Consider the following 24881-nt stretch of genomic DNA (forward strand, 5'->3'; position numbering starts at 1 on the left):
ATAAGCAGGTAGGGAGATTTTGATCAAAGCCGGCTCAATCTTTCTCAACTGATGGCATGAGATTTTTTTTATTTATTTTTTTTTTATTTTTATTTAACTAGAAAACTTTGTAGGCACCACACAAGGATGATGAGCAGCTTTTAGTGGGGGCTAATGATTTGAGAAGAAGAAACTTCACTAGTTAAATTAGACTAAATTGTGCATAGGTTACAGGGGTATATGAGATTTTGTGATTTCATTGTTTCAACCTGGCAATGCTAGCAAAGCAGGGATGACTACTACTAAAAAAAAAAAAAAAAAACAGTAAAATTCTCCATTTTTAGATTCTCATATTCCTCGAAATGGTCATTTTTCTTAGAAATGTATCTTGGCGTAAAGGACCGTGTTAGAGAATGTACTAATATGTTGAGATGGCAAAGGAGACAAAATTGGAATTTGGCAAGAGTATTGGTTGCCTACGCACACTTACTTTGTAAGGTTGAATTTAATCAACCATCTTGTTGGATTTATTCCGTGTCAAATTTGCTTGTATTTTAGCATTTAGTAACCCTATATTTAGGTGGGAATCTTGTAAGAGTAGTAAGTGAGAGAATGTGAAGAAATGCTCAAAATTGTGCAAAGAAACATGGACTTGCGACTGGATCTCACGGGTGGATCACGGCTTGCAAGTCGCTAGAAGTTGCACACGTGCCAAGCATGCTAGAAGTTGAAGAGTCGCCCCAGTTGTTGCACTATAGGATAAAAGTCCCAAGCTGGCCAGGCCGTTAGCTCACGGCTTAAACTCGCGACTCAACCCAGTCGCGAGGTCAAGTCGCTAGAACACCCTATTTGGCAAAAACTAACGTTTCACATTCTATTCTCATCCTAGTATAAATACCCCTCATTCCCACAAAATGTAAAGAGCTTCCAGAGAGAATTTTGAGAGAGAAACTCTAGAGAAAACAAGATTGCCTCATCCATAATCTTCACCTAAGAGACTCTTCAAATTCCTCTACTCTCTTCCTCTCTATTGATACATCATTGAGAGGTTCTTGACCAAATCATTTTCTCACCACACCTACGTCTGTGAGGAGGTCTTTTGGTGCTAAGGGAAACGGTTTGGAAGAGACCAATGGTTATTGGTTGATGCTATAGGCTATAGGGGAATCTGGTAAGCTAGAAAAGAAAAAGGTTCGGCTCAACCTCGTTGAAGCAAGAAGCTTGGAGGGCTTAGGAACCTGGGTAGATTAGGCTTGGAGGGTCTATTGATGTTCATGTATCCCAACTACATTTTCTAGTGGATTATTGACCACTTGGAGGGCGGCGAAAAGGTTTTACGCCGAGGGCTTCGGTTTCCTCTTCGATAACACATTGCGTGTTGTCCTTGTGTTTACATCTCTCTTCCCTTTATCTTTGCCTTTTATTTTCTATTGTGGATGTGATTATAATTGGCTTAGATTGTTTATCAATTCTGTGTTTAGCTTATGTTCATATTCTGTACATTAATTGTTTGATAATAAGCTTGAATTGGTAATTTGTAATTGGGGGTCTTAACGTTCATAGTGTTTTCAACGCTATTTGAACTTTCAATTGGTATCAGAACGGGTACACTTTTTGTGGTTTAAATACCTAAGTGTGATCCTTGACCCCTTGGTTTATTTGCCATGGATTGTGTTTTGTATGCCTCTTTGTATGATTTGGTTGATGATAAATGTAGCATATCGCATGTTTATGAAAATGCCTCCAAGAGTGATAATCCTCATAATTGTGATGCTATGTTACATGAATCTTTGGATGTTGTTGATATTCATAACATCAAACTCTTAAAGAAAAAAACTGAGAAGTTTAATAAGAATTTGAACAAGTTATTTTGTGAAAAGAATGATTTGATTGCTAAGCTCAATGAATCGAACAAATTGGTTGAAAAATATAAGAAACTTGCTGAAAATTCTATTGAAAAGCTGAAAGAGTTTAAATGTTTGAATATGGACTTGGATGCTAAACTTGTTTTGTCTAACAAACTTGTTGATGAGCTAAAATGTAAAAATGAATCTCTTAAGATGCATGCCAAGTATTTGATTGTTGAACCTATTGTTAAAAAGGATGAAAATATTTTTTGCAATCATGTGGTGGTACCCGATTTTGTGCCTATTATGTGTTTTACCTCAAAGGACAAATCGGTATACATTCCTCCACATAAAAGAAATCAAAAGATGGAGAGAAAGGCTGTTAAGTCAAAGCCTTCGTTTAGGTCTTAACCTAAGGTTTTGGGTGGATCTAAGTTTGTTCTAACTTGCCACCATTGTGGTGTGATTGGTCATATAAGACCTCAATGTTATAAGTTGAAAAGAGAAAAAAATCATGTTGCTAGATCCCTTCCCAAAAAGCCTAGTAAACCTAAACGCATTGTTTGTCACCATTGTAGTGCCTTTGGTCAACCTAAGGTTTTGGATGGATCTAAGTTTGTTCTAACTTGCCACCATTATGGTGTGATTGGTCATATAAGACCTCAATGTTATAAGTTGAAAAGAGAAAAAAATCATGTTGCTAGATCCCTTCCCAAAAAGCCTAGTAAACCTAAACGCATTGTTTGTCACCATTGTGGTGCCTTTGGTCATCTAAGACCTCAATGCTCTAAGTTTCATGTTTTTAAAAGAATCAAAAGAAAAGAGAAACTTGAGCTTCTTGGAAGTTGTGCTAAGAAGAGTAAACCGAATTTGAGTGATAATAGCATGTTGTTAAAGAAAGTGTTTAATGCTCTTAACTCCTTAACTATGTGCATCTTCGGTTCTCATTCTTCCAACCCTCGTCTTACTTCTCTTGAGACACTCATTCCAAACAATCATTCCGTTTGGATGAGGAAGGGTTCCTATGATTGAGCTTTTACTCTTTTGGTCCTTGATCTAATTCTTTCGATCTTTGAAGGACCCCTCATGTATTAGATGCTTCATATCTTCATGCATTTTGTGCATCTTGCATTATTTCATATGCATTATTTTTGTTTTGATCTTACTTTTATGTTTTAGTTTTTGTGTGAGTAAAAAAAAAAAAAAAAAATTCAAAACCACATAAAAAGTGAAAAATTCAAAAAGTTTGATTGAATATGTTAAAGCACATATCACATGTGAATTTTGCCTTGTATCTTTGTACTAATGGCTTTGTGCTTTTAAGAGCTTAGCTTGTTCTTTATGCACTTATATCCTTGTGGGAAAAATCTTGACATCTTTGTATGATTGTTGTAAATCGATTTTCAAGCTTGTCATGAATGATTAGTCAATAGTCATATTGGTTTTGATACATGTGTAGACTTGTGCCTATATATCTTCCCACTTTTTTATTTTTATCGCTTAAAGAGCTTAACAAATGTAAATCTCAAAATGAAAAGAGATAATGAGCTGCAAAAGCCATCGCATATATTAGTATTTGACTAGAAAAAAGGGAAAGTGACTTTTGTGAAAATGTATGATGCCCAAAAGCCAAAGGTTTATCCATCAAATTGAAATATCAAAAATTTCAGGCATTGATCTCAAAAAGAGATGTATAGATAAAACATGATCAAATGTTATGTATTGTAAAGAAGCCAAATGAAAAGTTTCAAAGTTATGTAATCATTTTCTTGTGGGAGGTCATATATGTTCATTTCTATAATTAAGATAGACCACTTGACTTAGTACTAGTTGTGTATGACTTGACTGAATTGATCATTGAAGTTTCACTCTAGACTAAGGACTTTTCCACAATTGATACACACACACAACACACATGCCTAATGTTCAATGAATGTCTTATTCATTTGTTCAAATTGTACTTATTTAAATGTGATGTGTGTGTGCTCAACTTTATATGAATCAATCTAAAAAGTTATTTATTTATTTATTTATCATTTTATATGTTTTTGGAAGTGATTTTTATCACTCTTTGTGTTCATGTTTAGTGTTTACTTTGTTTCTCATTTTTTAAACATGTTCTGTGTTGAAAAACTAGTGTTAGATTTTTTGGCGACTTGCCCAGTCGCGAGCCCAGTCGCGAATTCACACAGAATGGTTTTGCGGCTCACTGGCGACTCGTTCGCGACTCGCCTAGTCGCCAAACGCCCAGAAACAGCTTTTTAAAGAGCTTTTTCGTGGTAAACTTGTTTTAAACCTCTCCCATCCTCTTTTAAACCCTTCTTTCAATATTTTTACATCAAAACCCAATCAATTTGAATGGTTTTTTATTCCATTAACATCTCTAAGGTTATTTTAAACTCTTTTAATTGTTTTGGATCCTTGGTTGGGATTTTCATCATAGGGGTTAGGAAAAATTAATTTTTGTCAAATTTTTGTTTGGGATTGGTTACTATTGATGATTTTCTTTGGATGTTGGCCCCTTGTGGCAAAAAGAACATGTATTAAGAGTGAATTTCATGATGTTCATGCATTATTTCACATTGTTGTTCATAGTGTGCATGCTAGGTATTTGATAAAATGCCTCTTAAGCATTTTCTCGCTTGTTTGGACTCCGATGAGTATCAAACTTTGGGGTTTCTCATGTTTCCCCATTAGGAACATGTTTGGTTCATTGGTTGTGTATTTAACACACCTTTCTCCACATGTGCATTTTTCATGCATTGGTTATGCATTGCACATAGTCACTTCTTGCACACACCTTGCTACCTTTGTCATGCATTGGTTCATACATTGTTTCTTCATCCTAGCATGTCATGTCTTAGGATTGAGTTTTTTTCTCATTCATCTCGTATCCCTCATGCATCATTATCATTGTTCATACTTTCATCTCTTGCCCTCGTTTTTCCTTGACCCTTTGTCTATTCCTGACAAAAAGGGGGAGAGTATTCTCTAGGGAGTACACCGGAGAGTTTTTGTCATTTCTATATGACCCTTGTGCACATTCTTAGGGGGATAAATTCTATTTCTCGTACACATTTGTAGGGGGAGAGATATTCCATAGGGGAGATGCATGTACCAAGGGGGAAAAGACATTGAGCTAATAAGAAAACTTTGTTTTGGTGTTTGGTGTATGATCAAGTTGCTCACATGTTTCACATCATGTTTACTTGATTGCAATTTACTTGTTACATTATACTTGTCCATTTATTACTTGCTTTACCTTGAGGGTCTAATGTGTTTTGTGCAAGTGTTTCAAGTTTAGGTATATATGTTCCAAGTTCATCACAGCTCTTATGATTCATATTAGGGGGGGTGATATGATAAGGGATGTACTTTATAATTTGTACCTGTTACCTTTGTACGTTTTTAAGGTTCTTAGTTTAAAATTTGTACCCATGTTGCTTTTGTACGCCTTTAGGGTGTTTCTATGCATATGTGTAGGCTTTTATGGTTTGTACCATACTTATGCAGCCTTTGTGCTATGTTACTTTGTACTTCAAGCTAAATGTTATCCATTTTCCTTAAGTACTCTCACTCTTGTGTCCTTGTAGGATTTTATTCCTAGATCCATATACTTCATGTATTGTGCATTGGTTGAGTGTTGGTCATTCAAGTAATTTGCTTTGTGCTCATCAGCTTGAATGTCCTGATGTTCATTCCAAGTGAGAATGAACATTGTGGTCACTATCTTATAGTGATTGCTTGTTTGGTCAAGCCATGATTTATTACTTTATTCCATTTTTGCTTGATCGTATTGTGCTTGTTTCATATGTATTATAAGTTTTCTGCATACAATGATCTTATTGTGTTATTGTGTTTCAAGAGATGTTTTGGTTTTATGGTTCAAGAGCTTCACAGATTCTAGAGTTAGATGTGAGTGGGTTTTCCAATTGTTCCCAACTCACGCGTTAAGTCTAGAATTTGTTTTAGGATTTTGTCATAGAATAGCCAAAGGGGAAGATTATAAGGTTGAATTTAATCAATCATCTTATTGGCCTTATTCCGTACCAAATTTGCTTGTATTTTAGCATTTAGTAACCCTGTATTTAGGTGGAAATCTTGTAAGGATAGTAAGTGAGAGAGTGTGAAGAAATGCTCAAGATTGTGCAAAGAAACAGGGACTCGCAACTGGATCTCGCAGTGGCTCGCGGCTTGCAAGTCGCCAGAAGTTGCACAAGTGTCAAGCATGCTAGAAGCTGAAGAGTCGCGCTAGCTATTGCATTACAGGACAAAAGTTCAAGGCTGGCTAGGCCGTTAGCTTGCGGCTTGAACTCGTGACTCAACCCAGTCGCGAGGTCAAGTCACCAGAACACCCTGTTTAGCAAAAACTGATGTTTCACATTCCATTCTCACCCTAGTATAAATACTCCTCATTCCCACGAAATGTAGAGAGTTTCTAGAGAAAATTTTGAGAGAGAAACCCTAGAGAAAACAAGATTGCCTCATTCATAATCTTCACCTAAGAGACTCTTCAAATTCCTCTACTCTCTTCCTCTCCATTGATACATCCTTGAGATGTTCTTGACCAAATCTTTTTCTCACCACACCCACGTTTGTGAAAAGGTCTTTTGGTGCTAAGGGAAGTAGTTTGGAATGGACCAATAGTTATTGGTTGATGCTATGGGCTATAGGTGAATTCGGTAAGCTAGAAAAGAAAAAGATTCAGCGCAATCTCGTTGGAGCAAGGAGTTTGGAGGGCTTAGGTACCTAGGGTAGATTAGGCTTGGAGGGTCTATTGCTGTTTATGTATCCCAACTACATTTTCTAGGGGATTATTAATCGCTTGGAGGGCGGCTGAGAGGTTTTACGCCGAAGGCTTCGGTTTTCTCTTCGATAACACATCACATGTTGTCCTTGTATTTGCATCTCTCTTCCCTTTATCATTGCCTTTTATTTTCTGTTGTGGATGTGATTATAATTGGCTTAGATTATTTATCAATTCTGTATTTAGCTTATGTTCATGTTCCGCATATTAATTGTTTGATAATAAGCTTAAATTGGTAATTTGTAATTGGGGGTCTTAACTTTCATAGTGTTTTCAACGCTATTTGAATTTTCATACTTTAAGGTCATCCCCCCATGTACAATGCTCCCTAGAATAGCAAAGTTGGGGGCCCTAATTGATCTCAATTCTCACTACTGGAAAGTGTCTTTCATTGATCAATTTTTTTTCCTCATGAAGTAGCTGCCATCAAAGGGATTCCTTTGAGAAATTGGGACTCTATTGACGTACTGATTTGGTTTGTTAATAATTCAGGACAATATTCTATTAAAGTGCTAATGCTATGCTTTGTTTTCAAATATTCTAGCAGCATTCTTAGTTAATCCTAAAACAATTCATGATCCCACCACTTATTGAGAATTTTGGAAATTTCAAGTACCCACTACCCAACAGAATTAAGTTATTCCTATGAAAGGCATGCAATGGCCCCTATGCTCTATGGTCTTGTTTAGTGACTGGCGAAACATGTTGTAGAAGTTGCTTGTGTGAAGCATGCTTAAAGCTTCCTAACCTTCTCTTCTTTGATGTCACTGTTTATGTGCCTGACCTCCAGAGTAAGCTTGACTTGTTGATCTGCACTACGAGTTGGTTTTTATGGAATCATAGAAATGAGACATGCTTGAGACTTTGTAATATGTGTTCATCTTTGGACACTTTGGTTCGGAAGGTAGCAAACTTTGCGGTTCATTTCTTGGAAATGAATGGGGGAGCTTTTGTTTCTTAAGTCTGTACAAAGTGTTTTTGTTTTTGATATTGGGTTACATTTAATTAGGTTTGCATTTAATGCCGAAAGGCTGAAACTTATTATTATGAATGTTGGTGTAAAATAGTGGATATAAACCTGTTCTTAAGAAAATATTTTTTGCTACAGTATATTTTTTTGGTGTAATGGTTATTTTATAAATATAAATATTTGTAAGGTACGGAGGGTAAAGATCGGGTTTAAGTCTATAGAAAGAAACTCTACATTCATGTACACTTAAATTAAATTAAATTATAATTTTTAAAATTAGTAAAAGAAAAAAAAAGAAAAAAAGAAAAAAAAGAAGATATTTTCCATTTCCAAATTTCTGATATTTTCTCTGCTATTGACTTTTCTATTCATTTGTTTTACTTTTCCCCAACTTTGACTGGGTCCCTCCACAAGTCCTTTGTTTTGTTTTTTCTTCCAATGATATCCCTATGATCACATTTATAAGGCCAGCAGGTTCTTGGATAAAAGTCGCTTCACGTGTTTCCAAGTATTGAATGTTATCAAAGACCAACCTCTACCGACAGATTCGCACTCTCATTATTCGTGTCTAAGTTCCTTGAACTCATTATTGACAACCACTTCTTTTAACAAAACTACCAAAGGTTCAGAGTAATTTGCCTTCTTTCCATGACCCCAAAGTAAGATCAAGAGGTTGATATCAAAAGGAATTTGCCTTCTTTCCATGTTTCGATGATTACCCTTGTGCTCCTTTCCTTGCTTAGCAGCATAATTAGTGAAGCTGCCCCAACTTACCAATCCCACTACTGTTCAGACGCAACTTTCACCCCCAACAGCACCTACCAGTCCAACCTCAACCTCGTCCTCTCTTCCCTTTCCTCCAATTCCTCCATTGAAAGTGGTTTCTATAACATCACAGTCGGCCAAAACTCTTCCAGCAACAAAATTTATGGCCTCTTTCTCTGCCGTGGCGATGTCACCACCGAAGTCTGCCAAGACTGTGTGGCCACAGCTACCAAAAGCACAGTCCAACAATACTGTCCTAGACGAAGAGAGGTCGTGATATGGTATGACGAGTGTATGTTACGCTACTCAAAACCAAACTTCTTCATTATTATGGATGATCCAAGTTTTTCTAAGTCGGACAACACCACTGTAGCTGAAGTAGATCGCTTTAATAAGCTACTAGCAACCATGTTTCATGACTTGGTGGCACGAGCCCAAAGTGCTCAGCTAGGTGCTAAGATGTTTGCTACGAAAGAAGCCAATTTTTCTTCTTCGCTAACGCTGTATAGCCTGGTTCAGTGCACGCCTGACATCTCCAGCTTCGATTGTAATAAGTGTCTTTGGGGAGCAATAGCATACCTGCCGAGTTGTTGTAGTGGAAAGCAAGGGGCTATGGGTTTATATACTAGTTGTACTGTTAGGTACGATGTGCATCCATTTTACCGGATCATACCTTCACCACCCGTACCACCGCCACCCCCATCTCCACCAGGTTTGGTCACGAGAACCCATAATGGTAATAGCAAAACTCACTACAGCAAATGCTAAAACTTCTGCAAATTGGTTTATTTGCTATTGGTGATACTTTAATTTGTAATTGGTCTTACCACATAAAGTGAACGTAGCGTCACAATAAATAAATTTTATTAAACATTTTAACTTTTGAATGCAAAATAAAACTTATAGTGCTTTTAATAATTTTAATTTGTGCATCAAGACCGTTGATATACCGTTTAGTATATCAAGTATTTTTTCCGGTCCACTTTTTTATTTTTTATTTTTTATTTTTATTCTATTTTAAGATGTCTTAATTTTTAAAAATAAAAGTCATTAATTTACTAATGTTTCTATTATACCTTTATTAATTTACTAATTCAATTTTTTGATAAATTTTTTAAGAGTAGTTTTGAGAACTTATACATTTTTAAAAGGTAAATAAGGTAATAAATTATGTTTCTTTACAAAATTTGACTTTTCAAATGGGACAAAAAAAAAAGTAGGAGGGAGGGAGTAACATTCTTTGATTTAAAAAAAAAAAATATTTTTTTGCTGAGTTCATATTTTAATTGACCTTTCTTATGACGAATCAATTTTGGGTATAGCGTACACAATGAACATTTTTATTTCCTTTTCCTTTTTTAAAAATTATTAATACCATCATTCTTATTTTAGGACACTAGAGCGCATGAATCTACATTGAATTGACACTATATTAGGAAGTCAGAAATGCCATTTGGTTACGCTCATTTACAATATTTTAGTGATTATGCAGGGAAAAGGCAAAGCTCATCTGTAAGGATCATTGCCATAGTTACATCCATTGTTGTCTCTGTGGTGCTATTAACTATGGTGTACAGCTTCCGCCGTAGGAAATTGAAAAAGAAGTACAAGGAAGATGGTAATTACAAACATTTTTATTGATTTCAACAAATGTGTTATTCTCTCATGTCTGTACGTGTTGCTTTTGTAGAGTATTTCCTTACGTTTACCTTTTGGATGTGTAGCTGCTAAGGAAATTACAGCTGAAGAGTGTTTAATATTTGATTTGGCTACACTTAAAGCTGCCACGAACAATTTCTCAGATGAAAACAAGCTAGGTAAAGGAGGATTTGGTGTGGTTTACAAGGTATTAGACTAGTAATTTTTTCCCCTTGCAAATAGTATTAAATTTAATGTATGCAAAATAAGAGCTGCTTAAAGCATTTTACAGGGCACATTTCTGGGTGGCCAAGAGATAGCGGTGAAAAGGCTCTCAAGTAGCTCTAAACAAGGTGTAGAAGAATTTAAGAATGAAGTTTCATTGTTGGCTAAGCTTCAACATAGAAATCTAGTGAGGCTATTGGGATTTTGCTTGGAAGGAAAAGAAAAAATACTGGTCTATGAATATGTGCCCAACAAAAGCCTCGACTATTTTCTGTTCGGTCCGTTGATTCTTACCATTTGTCTAATTTCCTTGTGTTATATGAAATGCATGATTTCTGCTAAGATTATAAGCATCAAGCTGTACCAAATTTATAAATTCCTTTTACTTAGGACAGGATGAAGCTGCAGGAGATTAAAATATTAAATTCTTAATCTGTATTTGTCTTTTTAAATTGAAACAAATTGTACATTTTAGCATGGAGATTGACTTTAATTCATATATTCTAACTTGAAATTGAATTTTTGTGATTTTTGTAGATCCTAATAAGCAAAGACTATTAGATTGGTCAAACCGATACAAGATTATTGGTGGGATTGCACGAGGGATTCTCTATCTTCATGAAGATTCTCGACTTAGAATTATACATCGTGATCTTAAAGCTAGTAACATATTGCTAGATAAAGAGATGAATCCAAAAGTTTCAGATTTTGGCATGGCAAGAATTTTCGAAATTGACCAAACTCAAGATAATACTGGCAAGATTGTTGGGACATAGTAAGTGCCAAATTATAGACATTTTTTAACATTCGTTTTTTGTGTGGAAATAACTACCATAAATAGAGGGGAAAAAATGGTCATTTCATTAAAAAAACACCTTCAGAAAGGGTAGATCTAAGGAACTTTTCGATGGGATATAATGCTTTTAAACCCAATTAAAATAAGCAATTCTGTCTTTGTTTGGCTTGATCCAGATTGATGTATTATTCTAACCAAATAAACACAGAAAAAGAGGGGAAAAAAATCATTCTAGCACCTCACAAATTACATATCAAGCTAACAGCTTGAAATTTAGAGATGCGCTTGTTCCAATTACTACTCTGTAGAATGCATTTGTGCTTATATTCTTATCAGATATACAGAGTACGTTATCTTGGACTCCAGTTAGTCTGAAACTAATAATTTTAACTGATTATGTTATACTTATAAGGTTTTAGATCATATTTTAACTTGGTATTGTTTTGGTGATGTTGATTTTTAGTGGTTATATGCCTCCAGAATATGCGATACGTGGATTATACTCAATGAAGTCTGATGTATATAGTTTTGGTATCCTAATATTAGAGATTATAAGTGGGAAGAAGAATAGTTCATTCAGTTCACCAAGCACTTCTGAGAACCTCTTGAGCTATGTGAGTGTATATTGAATATTGCAAATCTTTTATTTTTATTTTTGTTAATAAGATCGAGAGAAGGCTTACAAGAATATTTGGGCAATTGATGCAGGCTTGGAAACATTGGAGGGATGGAACATTTTTGGAGCTGTTGGATCCGACTCTCAGAGATTCTTATTCAAGAGATGAAGTCAAGAGATGTCTACATATTGGCTTACAATGCATTCAGGAAAGTTCAGCAGAAAGGCCAACTATGGCATCGATAGTTCTCATGCTAAATAGTTACTCTGTGAGTCTACCATCGCCTCAACGGCCGGCATTTTTCCTTCATAGCAGAACAGAAACTAGCATGCCGATAAAGGAGCTTGGGTCAGATCAATCTACAAGCAATGGAATTCCATCTTCTGTTAATGAAGCTTCAATAACCGAAGTATACCCTCGATAGCGTGATTATTCAATTTTTTACATAATGCAAGTATCTATTTGAGTGAAGAAACAAACCAAAATGGATCTGGAGTTTAATAAATCTTCAAGCCAATCAATAAGCATAAAGTAGTTCCCGGGTCGGATTAGGCAGGTTAAGGGAAACCTTTTCAACCAAACCACAATGAACAAGTTGGAAACATTCTAAACTACAGCCGACCTAGCAACTTCCAAAACTGGTGGGGGAGTTGAAAACTTGGGTTGTTCCACATGATGGATTAGGCATGTTAATTTTAGTTATGTGTTGTAAATTTATCCTTAGAAATCATTTTACAAATTCTGAATAAATCATGTTAGTTGTCGTTCTTGTCAGCTTTTTCTTGAAATAAAAAATAAAGTAAAACTGCGAATGTATAAATCTAAAAAATAAAAAATAAAAAGTCTCATCACACACGCGAAGCTCGTGTGATGAGGCTATAGACCTATCAAACCTATAGTCACAATGCATAGGCCATGTCTGAAAATGTGGCTATGTATAAATCAAATGGATCTATAGTCACATTTTTAGGAGCTACAACCACGTTTTAGAACGCAGCTATAACTCGCGTTTTGTGTAGTGAAATAGGATAACATCTATCAATCAAAAAAAAAAAAAAAAAGATAATAAATTAAATCACAAGCAAATAGAATCAATCCCGTAAAGCAAAATTTCAACACAAAAATTCATCAACCTAAGTAAAGATGCAATAAAGAATTAAAAATCCGCCGTGAGAGAGAGTATTTATCTTTTTGTTAGAAAAAATATGAATTGAATGGAAGAAATAATAACAATTTTTTATAGTTGTAGGGGCCTTTTTTGTGTTTTGAGTTGGGCTGGGCTGCCTCCTGCGGTGATGGGCCCGAGTATTTCTGAGTAGGAGAGTTGAGACCAGCCCAACTATAACTCACTTCGGGTCGGCTTGTACGCAAACTAGGCCTCGTCAGCCAAGAATGTTCTTACGGTAAGCAGAGCTGTTACAAATGGTTTACGGCAGGCAGATATAATAACAACAAAGAAACAGAATACAGTGACCTTTTCTTAATGGAAAAAAATGACCGAGTGATCTCTATTTTTATGACAATCACAGTAATAGCAATGGTAATGATAATAACGGCTTTTACAAAAAAGAAGTAAATGATTAAGCGATGATAGAAGTTAATCGAAAATGAATATCAAGTCAAGTTTGGGTCCACAGTGGCAAAAACCAAGGAGGAAGAACGTTTCCTCTCAATGCAACTAATCTCCCAGGAAAAAGATCCTACCGTGGGGATTAATGACTTTGAGGGAATTGGACCTGAGTGGTTGGTGCCTAAGGAAATCTCATTTTTTGTTTACTTTCTCAAAGAGAGTAGGATTTCGAAGGGGAGAGAAGGAAAATGACCTAGTGGTGCATGCCCATTGTATCTGTTTTTCTCTGTTTTTCGTTTTCTCTCTTATCTTTTTCTTTTCTTTGTTTTTCTTTTCGTTTTCTTTTCTTCTCTCTAGTACCTCTGTTTTTCGATCCTCTTACAAGGCACGACGAGGTTCCTTTTATAGGGCCTGCCATGACTGGATTTTACCATCTTACCCCTTAACTGCCTTTGTTTAGTCTGGGCGTACTTGCCGACTACCAAGGAGTTTGTCTGTATACTTACCCCTGCTAGGCGGAGGTAAGTTTGTTTTGTTCTATTAGTGCGCCGTCGCATTCCTTCTTGCCACAGTGTAAATGCTTTTCTCTCTCCTTCTCTCATGGCATGCACCTAACGATTCCCCCTCATCCTTACATCTTTTGGATGATCTGTCATCCCAACAGGACGTACCTCTCAAAAGGGTTTGGGCAGGAGCCGCAAAATAGGTCCTTTTCCCTCTCCCCACCACCAAACTATACCCCCCCTTGCCTCCTACCTCTGACCCATGACCCTACCACATCCTATATTGTCTGGGTATAGGCTGGTGGTGCCTTGGTCTTGCGCGTGCTTTTCTTCCACGTACATCTAAAATCTGCCTACTGCACATGCGTTTGCCGCGGTTTGGAGCTTTGCTTGCACAATCTGCCGCACCTCTTCTTTCTTTTAGGTGGGCTGCTTTAGGTTTTCGTTGTTCCTTTATGGACTGGGCTTTATTTGAGTACTGGGTTTTACATTTCTCTTAGCCCATTTCTTGATTGTCGTTCTGTCCTGCCATATCGTTCTGTCATTCCTGCTGTAATGACTTGGTCCTGCCGGGCCCTTTTTTAGACCTGCCGTTTACTCTCCTCCCCAAATGGCTTTGCATGGCCATGAGCCTTCTTACTTAAGGGCTCCTATGTCCCCTTTGTTTTCCCTTGGGCATCCTCTGCCCGTTTACTTGTTTTAGGCTTACTTGGCCGTTTTTCTCACTTTGTTTCCCATGGGCTTTTACTTACTTCATTGGGCTTCTCCGACCCAATTACTTCATACTCATCCTTGGAGTTTGTGAGCTTGCCAATAATCCCCTACTTTCTTTACTTTACATTACTTTGAGCCTACCGCAGCCCATTCTTTTTTTTTTTCACATCATACATTGCCCATGGGTTTGTTATTCTCTTTTTCCGGGCTCTTTGGGCCCATTTGCTCTCTTAAGACCCATTTATTTATCAAATGGACCTGTGACCCATTATTCCTGCCGCTTGAGCTTAATGGTTTTATTCTCTGCCTGCCACTTCTATTCGCTGCCTGTGCTGCTGGGTTAGGCCTCCTTCTTTTTTGTGTTTTACAAAAATGACCCTCAACAATAGTAAATAAAATAGAGAGAAGAGGGAGCAAGGGTTTCTCTCAGAACTAGTTTGGAAAGAAACCCTTCAAATTCCTTCTATATCTTTTTGTTGGATGTAAATTTTGAAAATCTAATAGTTAGATTGCATTATCTTTATGTTTTTATAACACAGATGTCGATTTTCGTTCAAATTTGGATGTTATTTACTATTCGATCATTAAACTTATTTTTTATGCATTATTTTAGTTTACAAAAACTTGAAATTTAAACATTTGACTGATGACATAGCTATTGATCTTTGATTTTCTTGAAATTTTGTAAACACAGAGGACATAATAAGAATATACAATTTAGTAGCATGGTTTTAAAAACTGATACGGTCAAAGAACCGAAATGGAGAATGATTTTTGGTTTTATGGTCAGACCGGAGTCGGATCGATGGTCGAATTGATAATGTCATAAATAATTAATTAATAATTATAAAATATAAATAAATAAATAAATAATTTTATAACTAATAATTTTAACTAAAAAATTAAATTAAATAACAGTAAAACATTAAACCTTTAATTTATATATTAGACAGCCAAACTCAAGTCCACTACAAAAAGTATTTTAGTTATTCTTTCATTTTTCAAATAACAAAAAGTCACTGGTGAGTAGCAATATCATTGCCCATTGATATTTCTTTCCCACCACATATCCGACCTTTAAAGCATTCCCATTAAGCATGGTATATGCTAAAAAATGATTTTTTTTAGCATTTCTAACCCAAAAATGTTCTTCATCAAAGATTGTATATGCCAAATGTTTTGCAATACTGCTACAGTGCAGTCTCAAAAATGAGACCGCATTGTAGCACTATGCTATAATTTTTTATTAATTTCTCTCTCTCTCTCTCTCTCTCTCTCTCTCTCTCTCTCTCTCTCTCGTGTTGTCTCCTTCCAAGTCTCTTCTCTCTCCTCTCTCACTTCTCCTTCGTCACTCTCTCGGTCCCTCTCTCCTTTTGGTGTCTCTCTCAGGCAAGCCCTCCATAGCTCGCCAAAACATGCCGCCGCCATTATTCTCCAAACCCATATGCTCTCTCCTCGTCATCATCATCGTCGTTATCTCCATCCCCACTGTCTGATTACCCTCTGATCTTTGCGCTATCTCCATACCCACGCTGGTCACCCGCGCTGCCAGTCCTCTCGCCCCAGACTGTCTTGCCCCTGCCTTAAGCCACCGAGCCAAGTCTTCATGGTACCGGTTTGTGGGTTTTTTTTTTCCGGTGTTGATGCTTTGCCAACTAAAGGAAAATCTAATGAAGCATAAAAATCTTATCTAAATCATCTTGTCCTCTTTGTTTAAAGGAGCATGAATCGGTGATGCATGCTCTGTGGGAATATGATATTGTCAAACCTGTTGGAACCAGAATTTTGGGTTTGTTGCGTTCTGATTGGTATGGGTCTGTTGCGTTTGTGGGTTTTTTTTTGGTGTGGGTTTGTTGTGTTTTTGGGTTTTTTTTCGGTGTGGGTTTGTTGTGGCTGGTGGCAGTGGTGGCTAGTGGAAGTGGGTGTGGGTTTGAGTTTGTGATTTGATTTGATTTGATTTTGGGTTTGTGATTTGAGTTTGGGTTTGTTTTTGTTTGTAATTTTGGTGGTCAGTGGTCAAGGTTGTGAGTGGTGGTGACTGTGGCAGTGGGTATGAGCGGTGGTGGCTGGTGGCAGTGGGTGTGGGTAGCGGCAGCACGTTGGATTTGCAGTGGGTTGGGTGTTTTTGTTTGGGAGAAGAGAGATACAGAAAGAGAGAGGGGAAGAGATGAGATTGAAAATAAAAAAGAATTAAATAAATAATATTTTAATGTAGTGGTAAAAAAAATAAAACCTTTGATGTTTGGTGAATTGTAAAGTGAAGTGTTAAAATTGATAAAGTAGTGTTTTGAGATGCTAAATGCTATATTTTTTGACATGTTTGATGAGAATGCTCTTACACGTTGATACTCCACCCACAACATATTTTGAAATCTTACACCCACACCTTGGTTAATTAAAAGCTCTGCACTTCTGGTTTCTTCTTTCACTTTTTTCTAATTTTTCATCTCTTTGCCTTTAATATTCCCTCCCTCGTCAATATATGTGCATCAGTGCATGTGCAAGTATGCAAGAGCAGCAAGCAAAGCTCTTAAACTGAAGCGGACAAATTGTACCTGCATCTCTTTGGTTTGGGCTTCCTCGGTTCTTCCTCAACTGTGTCAACTCATAAATAGTAAATTTGATGTTTTTGGTGTCAATGTGGGCGTCTTAGGCTTCACAGCTTTAGACTTGACAACATCTTCAGAGTCAAAATCTCTCTTCTTAAATTTGAAACAAAATCTCTATCTTTTTTTATTTTTTTGTCAAAAACATAGTGGCTGAAGTGTTAATGAACAAAGCAGCTAAAAACCGGTTTAACTGTACCGGTTTTCGGTTTTTCAGTTAAACCGGCGGTTTTTCCTTTTTTTTTTTTCTTAATTTTTGGTTTTTAGTAATAGCCGGACCGAATTAAGGTCAATTTTCGGTTGAATCGGTCAAACCGGCCGGTTTGATCTGGTTTTTAAAACCATGTTGAATCAATAGATAGATTTTAAAAATTGACATTCAATAAAAAAAAATATCGACTGAATTTGGAGGTTTATATCTAAATTATTTTGGAGAAAAACTCTTTTCAAGAATAAGAGTTAAAATAAAAGTAAGATGAATGGATGGAAGTATTATAACCTTAAGGTATAAAATAGTGGAGAGATATAAATGTAAAAATGAGAAAATTTTAGAAGAAATGTAATTGTAAAGTAAGAAATTAATAAGAAAAAAAATAGTTAAAAATGAGAGAGAAAGTCTTGAAAATAAGTATAACAAAAATAAATAATACTATTTAGACTTTTTCTATTGTCTGCCTCCTTCCTCCCCACCTAAACTTATAACCTTAATTTCACTTAAAAGAAAATATAAAATTAAATAAAATTGCCTCAATTAATTTTTCAAAGTCAACTAAGAATATTTTGGTTCTCAATAAACGGACTTTGGACGTAGAAGGTGGGGGTGGGTTTGTGTTCCAAATCCTTGGTTTCATTTCATAAGTGATGGGACAATTTTTTATTATTTTACAAATGGGAAACTAGGAAGGGAAGCTGGGAAAAGAAGGAATGTGTGTCAAAGTGAGGCGCTGAAAATACACGTGGCATATGTTAGACCATGCAACATGGAAGGAGCATAAAGTGTGCGATGACATATTCGCCTACTATGCATTTTTATTTTTGTCTTAACCAAATTCATTTGACCACTCGTTTTTACTTACCTGCCGCAGAGGAACGTGTCATATGTATATAGGAAAGAAAATTCTTTTCTTAGGAAAATTATTGGTAGTTTCCTAGCTCAGTTCCAACATAGAAAACGACATGTGCTTAAAATTCAACAAAGATTTTTCCTGATCGCCGACTTTCTATGATTTTCAACACGGAAGACAAAATTGATTACATTTACATCATACTATGTTATCTTCTCCATAAACCTTCAAGTCTTCATGATTTCAACAATCATTTTGCCCAAAACATGGCTTTGATTTCATCACCACTACTTTTTTTCCTTTCTACGGTGTTCATGCTCATTTCTCAAGCTAATGCACAGTCAAGCGTCTCCCACTTCTGTTTATACGATCAGGGTAATTACAGCACTAGAAGTCCCTACGAGGCAAACCTCGATCAAACCCTCTCGGACTTGGTCTCTTCCACTAACGAAACCAATATTAAAGATGGCTTTTACCCTTACTCTTACGGCCTAGTCTCTGACAGAGTTTATGCCATTGGACTCTGTAGAGGAGATATTAAGGAAGACCTCTGCCGTAGTTGTCTCAATGACTCAAGAATTGCTCTCAAACAGCTTTGTCCCAATCAGAAAGAAGCAATAGTATGGTACGACAATTGCATGTTAAGGTACTCCAATCGACCTTTATTATGTATCCTGGAAAATCAACCTGCTTTCTCACAATGGACCACCAGTACTGAGAATGTATCGAATGTAGATGGGTACAGCAAGGTGATAAAGAACTTGTTAGATGGGATGATAAGTGAAGCTGCCTCGGGTAATTCTTACAAGTGTGCTACAAGAACCTTAGTCGCACCAGACTCATCCAACACCACAATTTATGCCCATGCGCAATGCACTCCCGATTTGGTTGAGACGGATTGCATTGCATGCTTGAAAAATATTTCTGGACAAATTCCACCATGCTGTCTTGGAAAGGAAGGTGGGAGATATTACACACCCAGCTGTAATTTTAGGTATGGTACCAACGCTTTCTTTGACCTCACAGCTGATGCATCATCGCCGGAAGGTAAGATAATCCTCTGAATACTTCACTTTCCTAAAAAAATTATTCGTTCTTATTCGTTTTTCATTGAATGGGAAAATCTTTATTTCTTGCTCTTGGGGTACATGTTCTTCTTACAGGGAATACAAATGTTTTGAAATGGAGAAAGTAAATTTTACAATTTCAATTTTATTTTAGGGATCTATCATATGATGTAAAATTCTAAATAAGATTGCATTGAACACACTTTTAGATTGCTATATTGAGGAAAAGTTTGTGTATAAAATTGAGGAAAAGGTTAGATTGCTATATTTATTTATGGAAGTTTCTTTTTTGCTGGCAATCCAAAGGTTATGTTGCAGTGTATGTTGTCTCTTTTTTCTTTCTTTCTATGGATTATTTCTTAATATATTAAGTTTTGCATATCAATTCTTCGCTTTGTTCTATAATTTTTCTTCAGTAGATCCAGTTATCCAAAGTATATGTTAAAGTATTGTTTTTTTCCTCTGGAATTGCTTCAAAAGTATGTGGTAATAAGTTGTGATTTGTGTGTCAACGATGACAATTGGACAATTCCTCCCACTCTATATGGATGCCTCAAATTCAGAAAATAGATGTCTCAAATTAATAACAACATGCTTTTGGTTTTTGCAGGAAAGCAGAGAAGTACAACTCGAACTGTCATCATCATTATTGTTCCGACGGTTATAATAATTACTATGATAATTGTCATAAGTATTTGCATCATTTTGAAAGTGAGGAGGCCAAAGGATAAAGTTGAAAGTAAGTTCAATTATTGCTTGTAATTTGAAAGCTAGCTATTCTTTTATATTATCAAACAGCTTTAAAATGTGAAGCATATATAGGATTGCATGAATTTTTTGAGGGGTAAAATATCATTTTCATCCCTAAACTATCACAAAAGTTCTTTTTTCGTTCCTAAACTATCACAAAAGTTAATTTTTCGTCCCTAAACTTTTAAAAGTTCTATTTTCGTCCTTAAACTTTTCCAAACGTATTGATTTTCGTCCCTCCCACATCAGTACTCTGTCAAGCCACGTCAGCACTCCGTCAGAATTTTTGAAAATTTAAGGACGAAAATAGAACTTTTGAAAGTTTAAGGACGAAAAACGAACTTTTGTGATAGTTTAGGGACGAAAATAGAACTTTTGAAAGTTTAGGGACGAAAAACGAACTTTTGTGATAGTTTAGGGACGAAAATGATATTTTACCCATTTTTTGAGTATTAGTCAAAATTGTGAGCAACAGTTGATCCCATGCCTCATAAATTTGGCATGAGGGAATGGGAAGATATACATTCTTACGTATTTGGAAAATTATTTCTTGTGGAACAAACTTTCTATGGTGAGATATATATGCATAAGGTCTATTTTTAAGAATATTCTCACGCAAAGTTGGAATAGTTGTTCATAATAAAAGCGGCAAATGTCTTTAATTTTGAATCTTTAAGAGAGGAAAATCCCTTTGCTATGTATGGTTTGGGGTTGTTAAAATCCTGTCTCACTTTTATATCCTAAAATCCTGTCTCACTTTTATAAAAAAAGGGACATGATTTATGAAGGTTGCGAAGGGAAAAATATGAAGTGGAACACTTAATGGGACAAACGATTTTTATTATATTTCAAGAAAAAACTAGAAACCATAGCTTTGTTTTTGAATGAACCCTTGGTTAATAATTTCAAATATCTTTGTAAAACAAGATTGTGAGCTTTGCTGCAAAGATTTTGATTGGCCCTTTTCCGTAAGTAACCTTTCACCCACTACAGCGTACGATATATCGTCTTCTTCCTCTTATGAAGCTGAGGATGAAATAGCAAGTGTGGAATCCTTACAAATTGATTTCAGCACAATCAGAGATGCCACAGACAACTTTTCCGACGCATTCAAACTTGGGAAAGGTGGATTTGGGACAGTTTATAAGGTAGGAAACCCTCAGGGTATCAAAAGAATTTTCAATAATCCGCTTAAACTTGCAAAACTATTTTTTTTTAAAACAATTGAAGTTGATTTTGATTGTTTTATTTATGTATTGCTCTCACATGTTTCAGGGTAAGCTTTCCAATGGACGAGAGATAGCTGTGAAAAGACTATCAAAGATGTCTAGACAAGGAGATCTACAATTTAAAAATGAAGTCATGTTAGTGGCAAAACTCCAACATCGAAATTTAGTTAGGCTCCTTGGATTCTGCTTAGAAGGAGAAGAAAGGCTTCTTATCTATGAGTATGTGCCTAATAGAAGCCTGGATCGCTACATATTTGGTACAATTGCATTTCTACTTTTTTTTGTTCTTTTATATTGTAATAAAAATGATTGCATTTGGATTTTAAATCTTTTTCTTCATTCCCAAGAGTAAATTTAAAAATATTTCTTGTATAATACAATTTAATGAATATGCAGATCCAATGAAGCGTGCACATTTAGATTGGGAAAGACGCTACAAAATCATAAAAGGCATTGCTCGAGGACTTCTATATCTTCATGAAGATTCTCGACTTCGAATTATCCATCGTGACCTCAAAGCTGGCAATATTCTATTAGATGCAGAAATGAACCTAAAGTTTCAGACTTTGGCATGGCAAGGATGTTTGTATTGAATCAAACTGAAGGCAGTACAAATAGAATTGTGGGGACCTAGTAAGTATCATGACAAGTTTTTAGAGCTAATGACTAGAATTGTGCATGATTTTTAAAAATGATTTCAATAGGCTACTTGTGTCGGAATGACACCAAAATAAACCATAACAAAGAAAGAAATAAAAAATAAAAACTCATAAATAATCATTAAGAGTTTTACTAACCATTCAAATTGATTATTTGATTTATTGTTTTGATATGTAGTGGATATATGGCTCCAGAGTATGCAATGTTTGGACAGTTTTCAGTCAAGTCGACGTCTTTAGTTTTGGTGTGCTAATGTTAGAGATTTTGACTGGCCAGAAAATTACTCGTTTTCATAATGAAGAAAACAATGAATACCTTCTAAGCTATGTGAGTATGAATGTCAAAGTATACATATCCTTTTCCTCTTGAAAATATAAATAAAAGTTAAGATGGAAAGTAAAACAATTTTTTCATTAACATGCTATGTGCACGTTGATATTTCCACAGGCATGGAAAGTTTGGAGGGAGGGTACAGCTTCAAATATCATAGATCCCATGTTGAAAGACAGTCCAATAACTGAAACGATGAGATGTATCAACATTGGACTGTTATGTGTTCAAGAAAATGTAGCTGAAAGACCTGACATGACTACAGTTGTTTTCATGCTTAGTGGCAATTGTAATACTCTTCCTGTACCTACACAACCGGCAAATTTTATGCTCAGCAATGATATATCAACCACTTTATACAACAGGGTAACAGTTACGGCGGAACCAAGTATGAGGTTTCAATAACTGAATTATATCCTAGATAATGTTTTATATTTGGGGCTATAAGCGATTTTGTCTATAAATTACGCTCACTACTGTATATCTGACAATATTTTGTCTATAGTTTTCCTGGCATTCTCTAGAAAACTATATCGTTTGAATCCTTTTCCGAATGTAAATTGTAAATACAGTTTTACTTCCGAAAATTTTGAAATTAATTATAAATTATCAACAAATTAATCAAGATTGACTGTATATATTTTTGAAATACAAACATATAAAGAGAGAAAAAAATTAATCTAAGCAATATCCATGGTCTTAAAAGATATTTAGTGGTGCCTCACCCTTAAAGAAATAATTTTTTATTTTCTTGGTACTCACACACACACCATATTGTGCTCTGTCTAGCATTACATCTCTGTCCACACATACACAGAGGCAAAAAAAAGCAGATTTGATCCCTATAAATATGGATTCTTACATTACCCTCGTAAATTATATTGAGTTAATAACTTAATATATTCCCTAGGTCTTACAGAATCTTTGTCATTATGACATCATCTCCTTAACGAAAAATGTTTATATGTTGTGTAATACTATAACACATATATCACAATTTATGTCACAACTCACCACTAGTGAGTTGTGATTGTGTGGATGTGTGATGATAATCATATGGAAATACACTTCTACCAATCCACAACTCATTCACTTGGCAAGTTGTAGCATAAAGTTGTGTTTTTATGTATGTCCATAGCATTACTTTTATATGTTTAACAGACTGTTACATGTAAAAATTAAAATAATAAATTATTTAATAATATAAAATAAAATGAACACTTTTCTTTTTTGACCCAAAAAAAAAAAAAAAACTAAATAGCAAGATAGCAAACTATTACATATTTTAATATGGGTCCTACTATTTCTAAATACTATTTTTGCTTATCAATAATAATAGGTGAACTTATTACTTAAATAATTATACATATATAATACTTTAAAAAAATTGCATGTATGGGGTCATAAGTGGAAAAGTCAAAATAGCCATGTCACCAACCGTTTTTTTTTTTTTTCTTCCCTTGTTTCTCTTTTCTTCTTACTCTTCAATTCCATTTCCACTTCCACTTCCACGTTGACCATTGCCACCTTTTTTTTTTTTATTTTTTTTTGGGTGTAAGTAACCAAACGGTTAAGAAAACGAATAAAAAATAAATACAGAAATTATCAGTTTCGTAGTAACCAACGGATAAAATTAGAAAATTTCGAAAGTCAAATAGATTATAAAAAATCTGAAGAAAAAACAGAGGATTCCAAAGCAACCAAAATTACCAGCTGATCCTACACTTAGTCAAATGACCAAAATAGAACAACCACGAAAAAAAAAAAACAAAAAAAATCAAAAAAACAAAACTAAATCAAGGCAATAAATAAAAAAATTAAAAAGAAAAAAGAGAACTGAATCTTTGTTATAGTTTTTTCTTATTTAATTAAAGAGAGAAATAGAGACACAGATCCTCACCATTTTCTACTAGACAATTTCAATGGACACTTTAAGATGAGTGTCTAAAAAGAAAGTTAATAGAGATGGTTATCAATCACCGTGGTTTGTGATGTTTAGGGGGTGTTTGGTACATGTGTTTAAACAATAGTTTTCAATGTTTAAACACAAAAACACGTACTTCCATGAAGCCTAATCAACACTTGATGCCTCCTCCTCCCCCACCCCACCTTCATCCTCTCCCTCTTTCCATTTTTGCCACCCTTACATATTCCTCCTCCCTTTGCCCTATGCTTTCCTCCACAATTTAGGTTTATCCCATATCCTTATCCTCCTCCTCCATCACTGCCTTTCCCATCCCCCACACTTCAAGGGTCTAACAATGTTTTACCTAAATAGCCTACCCTTGTACCTGTACCTTTAGCCATACCAAATTCTCCTATCATAGAAACCTCACAAAACATCCCTCCTAAATCTCCATCCTCTGACCATGGAGGTCGTAAGAGGTCGTTTTAAATTAATGCAAAACTTTTTCCTTTCTCTTTTGATGGGGGGCAGTCTGATTCGTATGCCATACATGAGACACGTCGGGATGTTAAAAGCTCTATTTGGGTTGGATGTAAGGGCATGGAGTGGATCCTTACTTGTCTCACAGATATACAAGACTGGGTGCTTGGTCGTGATGTACTCTGTAAGAGATTTAGGGAAAATGGGAAGTTGATAGAGTTCTATGGGAGATCAAACAAAGCCGGTTTTTATGTGTGGTTATTACGGTATATTTTGGAGGGACTATAAGAGGTTGTATAATGATACCAGCAAGCTCCAACTGTGCTGGTTGGACATTGTTTCAAAAGAGCTAAGGAAT

The 24881-nt window shown here is 35.5% G+C and overlaps 1 protein-coding gene and 1 pseudogene across 2 annotated transcripts; both read left to right on the forward strand.

Moving 5' to 3' along the window:
- The first annotated feature begins 8106 nt into the window (after positions 1-8106).
- On the forward strand, positions 8107-12418 carry LOC112004498 (cysteine-rich receptor-like protein kinase 25). Of its 2 annotated transcripts, none has more exons than XM_065764614.1 (7): positions 8107-9104; positions 9861-9986; positions 10093-10214; positions 10299-10509; positions 10769-11006; positions 11491-11641; positions 11736-12418. In XM_065764614.1, exons 1-7 carry the CDS (start codon positions 8315-8317, stop codon positions 12066-12068), a joined length of 1971 nt encoding a protein of 656 aa, XP_065620686.1. In that variant the 5' UTR covers positions 8107-8314; the 3' UTR covers positions 12069-12418. The 2 variants fall into 2 exon arrangements, with proteins under 2 accessions (XP_065620686.1, XP_065620687.1); XM_065764615.1 differs by having other exon boundaries at positions 8107-9080.
- Positions 12419-18297: 5879 nt separating this feature from the next.
- On the forward strand, positions 18298-22724 carry LOC136063762 (cysteine-rich receptor-like protein kinase 44; annotated as a pseudogene).
- Positions 22725-24881: the final 2157 nt, after the last annotated feature.

This window comes from Quercus suber, unplaced genomic scaffold (assembly GCF_002906115.3).
Source record: "Quercus suber isolate HL8 unplaced genomic scaffold, Cork oak 2.0 scaffold_572, whole genome shotgun sequence".
NCBI classification, from domain to species: Eukaryota; Viridiplantae; Streptophyta; class Magnoliopsida; order Fagales; family Fagaceae; genus Quercus; species Quercus suber.

What these genes read in the sequence shown, in the direction of transcription:
- LOC112004498 (XM_065764614.1), top strand. Translation starts at nt 8,315, where the DNA reads ATGATTACCCTTGTGCTCCTTTCCTTGCTTAGCAGCATAATTAGTGAA. An exon ending in GGTCACGAGAACCCATAATG is followed by an intron (nt 9,105 to 9,860) that starts GTAATAGCAAAA and finishes GTGATTATGCAG; the next exon opens with GGAAAAGGCAAAGCTCATCT. An exon ending in AAAGAAGTACAAGGAAGATG is followed by an intron (nt 9,987 to 10,092) that starts GTAATTACAAAC and finishes TTGGATGTGTAG; the next exon opens with CTGCTAAGGAAATTACAGCT.